This window comes from Embiotoca jacksoni, unplaced genomic scaffold (genome assembly GCF_022577435.1).
Source record: "Embiotoca jacksoni isolate LCO1_2020_lvr unplaced genomic scaffold, fEmbJac1.0.p SCAF_3, whole genome shotgun sequence".
In the NCBI taxonomy this organism is placed as follows: Eukaryota; Metazoa; Chordata; class Actinopteri; family Embiotocidae; genus Embiotoca; species Embiotoca jacksoni.
This window is the reverse complement of record NW_027185381.1, coordinates 360,001-368,005: the sequence shown is the minus strand read 5'-3', so window position 1 is coordinate 368,005 and position 8,005 is coordinate 360,001. Positions and strand designations below refer to the sequence as shown.

The following is an 8,005-nucleotide window of genomic DNA, read 5'->3' as shown; positions in this document are numbered from 1 at the left end:
TCTAAAGACAAATAAGACGTAAAATATTTAGTGGACAAAAAAGGTTTCATGTAAGTTAGCTTTTAAAAATCAGAAGTAATCAAGCGTGTGTTACCACGAATTAACACACTGCAGTCACACACACACACACACACACACACACACACACACGCAGCGCTGGTGTTCATCAGTGTGTGTGTGTGTGTGTGTGTGTGTGTGTGTGTGTGTGTGTGTGTGTGTGTGTGTGTGTGTGTGAATGCAAAGTGCATCTCTTCTAAACTGTGAAGCAACTTGCTGCTTGTGACCAGCAGCTCCTCCCTCGGCTGCACGGTGACGACCGTCTTCTCATGCTGCTGACAACCAGATAACATCCAGGCACTTCCTGCTCCGTCTGACGGCTGCATGCTGAGGCCCCGCCTCCAGGAGAGGGTCTGTGTGAACCCAAAGCCTTTGCTGAAGACCAGCACCTGGAAAAACCAGTCGGTCTGTTGACAGCGTGACGAGAATCACTCGGCACCTGCTGAGTAGCACGATGCGGTTTGTGATCGGCTCAGAGAACAGAATGTGCAGCACGCGTTGTTACACAAGCATCCTGTAACAGGACGCGCCAAGTCAGAGGTGCAGTTAACGGCCTCATGATTCACAGCCGCTGTTTTGGTTGTCGTGACTCGGCCTGCTGGCGAACACTCAGCCGTACTGTGGGTGAGGAAACGCTTACATAAATGTGTTACTGCAGACAAAACACCAACAAGTGTGTCAACGGAGAAACAGGAAGAAGAAGCATGAAGTATAGACAAAATAGCAATTTATTAATAACTTATCTTTTCTTTACATTCGTAAGAGAGGAGTGTGGAAGGGGCGGGCAGAGGGAACCAAGATGGCTTCCTCTGGAAAGAGGCCTGTCAGTGGAGGGGGACCACCCCCCTCCCCTCAAAGCTCTGGATTCAACTTTCTCTCATCTCGACAAATAAAACTGCATTTCACAGAGTTTCCCTGAAGAGGAGGTGAGCAAAGCTCTGCTCTGTCCACAGCTCAGATCTTCACCTCCGTGCACAGATCAGGATGACTGACATTCACCTTCAGAGACCGTTGATGCTGCCGGAACAAGAACTGCTGAGGAAACTGCTTCAGTCGGCTTTTTGTGTGAAATTAAAAATCTCTGGGATGTTGTAAAAAAAAAAGAACTTCTCTGAAGGTTAATGCACAAGACAAACGTTCTGAGCATGAACGTAAGGCAAACAGCCGAGGTGACTTTGATTGGTGAGGGCGGCTGAATCCACACATAAAGCAATTATCCAATATATTACACATGTACACATTTTTCTTGGAAAGCCTACTTGATTTTTGGCATAATCAACTTAAACATACTGATCGATATGCAGTTTGTTTGCTTACATAAAAGTAGAGTAAGAAACAAAGAGAGTCTTCGGTACCCACTGGTTCCAAAGGGTAAATACTAGAGCAAGGCTTTTTTTTATTTATTTATATATATATATATATATATATTTATATATAAGATATATACACAATGTATAAATGTTTTAAAAGACTCCACAAGTGTAAAATCGAGTCCGGTATATAGTGCGCCTTCTGGAGCCGGGGTGCTTCCCCCCCACGTAGGCAGGTCTTCACAGAAGATGAAGGAGACAACGCCCCCTGCAGTCTTGGAGGAACACGTCCCCAAAACCAACATGGTCCAAAAGGGTCCATTTTTCTGTCCACTTTGAGCAATCATGTCTCTTTGGCACGGCAGCCATAACGTACAGCTGTCCAACAAAAGCACGTTACGTTTCCTCCGACGCAGAGTCAAAAGGAGAGAAAAGAGTTCAGGAGTCCGACAGCTAAATATGATTGTCGAGAGAATCTGCTCTCTTCCTGGTTCTGTCTCCGTTACTGTCCGTCCTCACTCAGTCAACAGCAGCTGCGTTTTGGCCCGACGGCGTCGGCCCTGCAGGAACCAGCTCAGCAGCTGTCGCCTCAAACCAGCTGTAGCAATAACATGAAGAGCCCGGTCGCACAGCCCACGACGGAAAAAAGAGAAACTTTTTGCAGCTTTTTCAACAGGAGGCCCGTGAGACCTCGAGCACGGAGAGCGGTGCCGACGGCCGACCTCACGTGGACTCCAGGGGGTCCAGCTGGAAGACGTTGTGGTTGGTCGGTGTGGTGAAGTAGAGCTGCTGACTCGGCGGCGCCACGCGGTTGTCGCACGGACTCTTCAGGCCCAGCGTGCGCTCAAAGTCCAGGAGCTGGCCCATGAAGTTGAAGTTGGGCGAGATGTTGGACTTCTTCATCTTGACGATGTCGTAGGCATCGTTCATGGACAGGTTGAGCTTCTGCATCAGGTAGGCCACCGTCACCGTCACCGAGCGGCTGATGCCGGCCAGGCAGTGGACCAGGACGCCACACTTCTGCCCTCGAGCTTCGTCTGGTAGGAAGAGAAAAGAGTGGAACCGTTAATCATCTCTTCCACAAGTCCACAGCACATTTACAGCTTCTTATCCTGACAGATTTAGTCCACGTTTTGATGACTTCAGGTTCCTTGTTTTGTTTGACCTACAGTCCAAAACTCAAAGATATTCAATCTACTAAGATTAAAGCAGAGGACGTCTGTTTTTTAACTGTTAGCCAGCTCGCTGATAATTTAGTGGTGACGTTAGTCTCCTGACTGTCTCAGCCTGTCAGTCAACAAACAGGCTGCACGGAAACACTGTCCACATTCTTTGTTTTTGGCCTCCAGAAACCGGCTGGGAAATTGACTATTACGGTCTATTAAACCATTCTTCCGCTCGCCAGGGTTACCGTCGGACAATGGTGCCATTTGGGCGTGTAAACGTAGGAGTCATGAGGGCACCCTGTCAAAGCAGCAGGATGTCAACAGGGCCTGTAAATGGCTCCTTTTGTGATGTGGAGGGAGGAAGAAAGGGGGGGGCCAATGCCATGTCCTAGATTACTTTCAATGCCACTTCCTTCCTGTTGCGCTCGAGTTACCGCCCCCCGCCGCCCCCCTCCCCTCCCCTCCCCTCCCCTCCCCTCACTCTGCCCAGTCTCTGTTTCAACTAGCCCTTTGTGCTGCAATTACACAAGAGATGGGCCAGGATGTCTTCCATATTCCAGTCCAAGTGTTTGTACAGAGCGGTGGAGCTGCTGCTCCATCGCAGGCCGCCTGGTGTTCCTCTGCTCAACACAATGGCCTTAATCTGCCACTGTGTCCCGCCTGATGGACTGATAAGACCACAGCCAGGGACACCTCATCTAATCTCAACTGCACAATAAGAACCTAAGAACTTCCTGGCAGTGATAACACATATCACATTAATACGATTAGGCCTCGACTATCTGGCTCTGCAGCTTCCATGTGTCTGCATGTATTCAAAAATATTCACCAGGTCGTCAAGAGAGAAATCAGGATGTTGCTGAAACCATCAGTTGATAAAAACCTCCTGTTTCTATCAGTTTTATGTCACTTTAAAATGATGTATCTGGACTGATAGTCTGACATTATACCAATAAACTACTCACATTTTGCACATTTAATGAACAATTAAAAGTTTCTGTGAGCAGCTGCAGTGAGTTTGCAGCTCTGCAGGATTACTCACCGATGAAGCTGATGGCCTCGGGGAAGAACTGGGACAGATTCTGGCTCCAGTGGTCCGAGATGGGGATCTGCTTGTACTTAAACTCGCCGGCGTTCTCGAACAGGTTGGGCAGGTTGGGGGTGACGTTGAGGATGTACTTGATGCCGTACTCCTCCAGCACGTCCAGGTTGGTGGAGTCCTTGGCGCAGCCCAGGTAGAGGTGCGGCAGGATCTCCACCGGGAAGCAGGGCTGCGGGTTGGACAGCGGGCTGCCGTCCGAGTCCGTGGCGCTGCTCGGGTCCCGGTCGATGTCGGACTCGATGTCCGACGAGTCGGAGCTGATCCGCAGCCCGCCGAGGCCCAGAACCTGGGCGGTGGGGGAGCTGGAGTTGGAGGAGCCGTCCAGGTTGGTTTCACACAGAGAGGGAAACTCGGCCTGGAATTTACTGAAGCCACCTGGAAAATCAAATGGCAAAAAAAAAAAACCCACAGTAAATACCAGGCTGCGAGATGATCATTTGAACACACTGCAGTGTTAAGCTGCAGGTTCACGAGGCAGCAGAATAATGCATCTCCCGAAAATGTCCGCAAATACAACCAGTTTGTTTTGATTACATTTTCGCATCTTTATCTTTCTGTGGAGCAAGACACATGCAGGAATGTTCATAAACTCGAATCATGAAAATGCATAATTTAAGTAATGATTCCACATGAACTGTCTGTGAATGAAGAGCGGCCGCGGAGCCGGAAAATGTGAATGAAGCCACTCACCCTCCAGATAATAGGCCCTGTAGCCTTCGTCCTTCATCTTCCTCAGCAGTAAACCCAACACGGAGCCTCCGTCCACGTTCTCGTTCCACTCCCGGCTGTACTCATCGTACAGCACGATGGTGCCCGTCTTGCAGCGCCGCACGAACCTCTCCCGGTCCTCCCCGTCGGAGAGCAGCGACCGCACCGGCAGGTTGCCCTTCTTGAGGCGGCGGAGCATCAGGCTCGGGATGGCCACGTTGATCGCCGTTTCGACGTGCGACGACTCGTAGAGCTCCTGGGCCCGGCAGTCCATCACCAGCAGGCCTTCGCTGCGCGTCTCCAGCTGCTCCCGGAGCCAGACCACCGTCTTGCTGATCGCCATTACCGAGTCGAGCTGGACGACGGGCTTCAGCTTGTCGAGCATTTATAAGCAGGAGTACAAAATGTTTGGAAAAAGCGGGGAGCTTCCTGTCTGCAGCAAAAAGCAGCCGGAGGTTTGTTCCTGTGCTGCTCGGAGGGCCTCAGCAACACAACAAGTCTCCGTTTACGAAAAGTCAGAATACCAAAATGAGGAGCAGAAATCCTCCTTCAACGGAGAGAAGGAGTGAATACGAGCCGCGCAGCCTTCACACGTCCGGCTGACTGCAGCTCATTCATGCATCTGCTCGGAGTTATTTATCAATGAGTCACTGACGCTTCCTCTGCTCTTATGTAACTCCGCGGATCCGCGCGCAGCTGCTCCTCCGCTTCTGTCGTCCCGGTCACAGATCCACGGCGGGGAGGATAGGTGGGTCGGAACCGGGGAGGATGTGTGGGTCGGAACCGGGGAGGATGGGTGGGTCGGAACCGGGCGGGTTGTGTCCGTGTGTTCGTGTCTCCGTCGCTCTGCGGACTCCGGACTCCTCGATGCGCTCTCTGCGCCGACAGGCTGCTGAATGGCTACAAACGGGAGGCGTCTCATTGGATACGTGGTGTCGGCCGACCAATCAGAGGAGCCCCAGTGGCGGTCGCCTTGGAAACGGGGGCCGGATGGAGCGGCCCGTGTTGATGAATTGTTAATGAGTTTGTCATTCACAAAAACGGAGAGGAATTTCCGCTCCGGATCAAGTGAGTGCAAACAAACAGAAGAACTGCGGGGAGAAGGAAGGAGGGGGGGGGGGGGGGGGGGCTGTGATTTAGTTATAATAATGTAGACCTGCAATAACGGCCGTTATAATATTCAGTGACCTTCTAGAGGGCCATTTAAACTTCTTGTACTATAACTACAATTCATTTCAGTTTTATTTATAGTGTCAAATCACAAACAAAACAAACAAACAAAATGTGCAAACAAACAAACAACCTCAATTAAATCTCTAATAATATACCAACAACCTATTAAAGGACATGTTAAAACAACATGGAGGGGTGTTTCTGGTCATTTTAGCTTCTAAGCTTTAATAGTTTTGTATATCGACTGGTAAAAAGCTTCATTTTAAATAGTTGAAAATGAAACATACCAGTGACTGTAACATCAGTATGAAAATGAAAGAATGCGCCTATAGAGACGGATTTCTCTTCAGAAACTCAATGCATAAAGATATTTTTATTACATACATATAAAAGCTTCAGTTTTGTATTTAATGTGAGAACATTTCTTAAACCTCTGATGGAGAAAGTCATCTCGCCTCCATCCAGGAGGTCAGCGAACGTCAGCTGGGGAGAGATGATTGACAGACAGCTTCAGTCTTCTGGTGCTTTCACTTCATGTTCATTTAGATTTGGTTTACAGAAGCTCGTTTATGCTGCTTTCACACACGAGTCAGAAAAGGAAACGTGAGAATAAACCACACCCAGATTGTGAAGATGAAATACATCCAGCAGTATTGTCAGATAAAACGGTGAACTGTCCTGTTCAGGAAGGTTCGGTGAGCAGCTCCTTGAAGAAGGTTCGGTGAGCAGCTCCTTGAAGAAGGTTCGGTGAGCAGCTCCTTGAAGAAGGTTCGGTGAGCAGCTCCTTGAAGAAGGTTCGGTGAGCAGCTCCTTGAAGAAGGTTCGGTGAGCAGCTCCTTGAAGAAGGTTCGGTGAGCAGCTCCTTGAAGAAGGTTCGGTGAGCAGCTCCTTGAAGAAGGTTCGGTGAGCAGCTCCTTGAAGAAGGTTCGGTGAGCAGCTCCTTGAAGAAGGTTCGGTGAGCAGCTCCTTGAAGAAGGTTCGGTGAGCAGCTCCTTGAAGAAGGTTCGGTGAGCAGCTCCTTGAAGAAGGTTCATTGAGCAGCTCCTTGAAGAAGGTTCATTGAGCAGCTCCTTGAAGAAGGTTCATTGAGCAGCTCCTTGAAGAAGGTTCATTGAGCAGCTCCTTGAAGAAGGTTCATTGAGCAGCTCCTTGAAGAAGGTTCATTGAGCAGCTCCTTGAAGAAGGTTCATTGAGCAGCTCCTTGAAGAAGGTTCATTGAGCAGCTCCTTGAAGAAGGTTCATTGAGCAGCTCCTTGAAGAAGGTTCATTGAGCAGCTCCTTGAAGAAGGTTCATTGAGCAGCTCCTTGAAGAAGGTTCAGTGAGCAGCTCCTTGAAGAAGGTTCAGTGAGCAGCTCCTTGAAGAAGGTTCAGTGAGCAGCTCCTTGAAGAAGGTTCATTGAGCAGCTCCTTGAAGAAGGTTCATTGAGCAGCTCCTTGAAGAAGGTTCATTGAGCAGCTCCTTGAAGAAGGTTCATTGAGCAGCTCCTTGAAGAAGGTTCAGTGAGCAGCTCCTTGAAGAAGGTTCATTGAGCAGCTCCTTGAAGAAGGTTCAGTGAGCAGCTCCTTGAAGAAGGTTCAGTGAGCAGCTCCTTGAAGAAGGTTCATTGAGCAGCTCCTTGAAGAAGGTTCAGTGAGCAGCTCCTTGAAGAAGGTTCAGTGAGCAGCTCCTTGAAGAAGGTTCAGTGAGCAGCTCCTTGAAGAAGGTTCATTGAGCAGCTCCTTGAAGAAGGTTCATTGAGCAGCTCCTTGAAGAAGGTTCATTGAGCAGCTCCTTGAAGAAGGTTCAGTGAGCAGCTCCTTGAAGAAGGTTCAGTGAGCAGCTCCTTGAAGAAGGTTCAGTGAGCAGCTCCTTGAAGAAGGTTCATTGAGCAGCTCCTTGAAGAAGGTTCATTGAGCAGCTCCTTGAAGAAGGTTCATTGAGCAGCTCCTTGAAGAAGGTTCAGTGAGCAGCTCCTTGAAGAAGGTTCAGTGAGCAGCTCCTTGAAGAAGGTCCACTAAAGGATGCTCGTGAGCACACAGCAGCACTGCAGCTGTTTCTGTCTGCAGCCTTCGCTGTGTTGAAGAGGCTCGTTTGTGTGGGAGGGTGGGTTTTTCAATATATCGCTGTCTCTTGCTCTTCATGGCTCCTTCTCACAGAACCGGATGGATCATCTCTTCATACATGATACAGAAAATCCACCATCAGCAGCCCTTTGGACTGTTTTCATTTCTACACATCTAATAAAAGTTCTTATCATCCTGTAATGTTCAAAGTTTTAACGACACCGTACATACTAACTTTGCCAGTGGATCACTTCACATCAATCTCCATGTCTTTAATACCCTGTTGAGAAAAATAAAAAATAAAAAGTAAATATTAAATTATAATAATAATAAAAAATAAATGAAACGACTGATTCCACACGTGTTTTTATGTATCATGATTAAGAAGAAAACTCTTATGTAAAAGTGCCATCTGGCAGTTTCAGCTTAGAGCCTGTGAATATAA

The 8,005-nt window shown here is 48.6% G+C and overlaps 1 protein-coding gene across 1 annotated transcript; it reads right to left on the bottom strand.

The window, feature by feature from the left end:
* Positions 1 to 767: 767 nt before the first annotated feature.
* Positions 768 to 5,228, bottom strand: dusp6 (dual specificity phosphatase 6). The gene is made up of 3 exons (XM_069163090.1): positions 4,326 to 5,228; positions 3,576 to 4,010; positions 768 to 2,404 (listed from the first exon to the last, which is right to left on the bottom strand). The coding sequence occupies exons 1-3, from the start codon at positions 4,726 to 4,728 to the stop codon at positions 2,091 to 2,093; spliced, it is 1,152 nt and encodes a 383-aa protein (XP_069019191.1). The 5' UTR covers positions 4,729 to 5,228; the 3' UTR covers positions 768 to 2,090.
* Between the last annotated feature and the right edge of the window lie 2,777 nt (positions 5,229 to 8,005).

Bases quoted from the DNA above. Each gene is read 5' to 3' on its own strand.
- dusp6 (XM_069163090.1), bottom strand. From the start codon at position 4,728: ATGCTCGACAAGCTGAAGCCCGTCGTCCAGCTCGACTCGGTAATGGCG. The intron at 4,011-4,325 runs GTGAGTGGCTTC...TTGATTTTCCAG, and splicing joins CAGGGCCTATTATCTGGAGG to GTGGCTTCAGTAAATTCCAG. The intron at 2,405-3,575 runs GTGAGTAATCCT...TCTTCCTACCAG, and splicing joins CGAGGCCATCAGCTTCATCG to ACGAAGCTCGAGGGCAGAAG.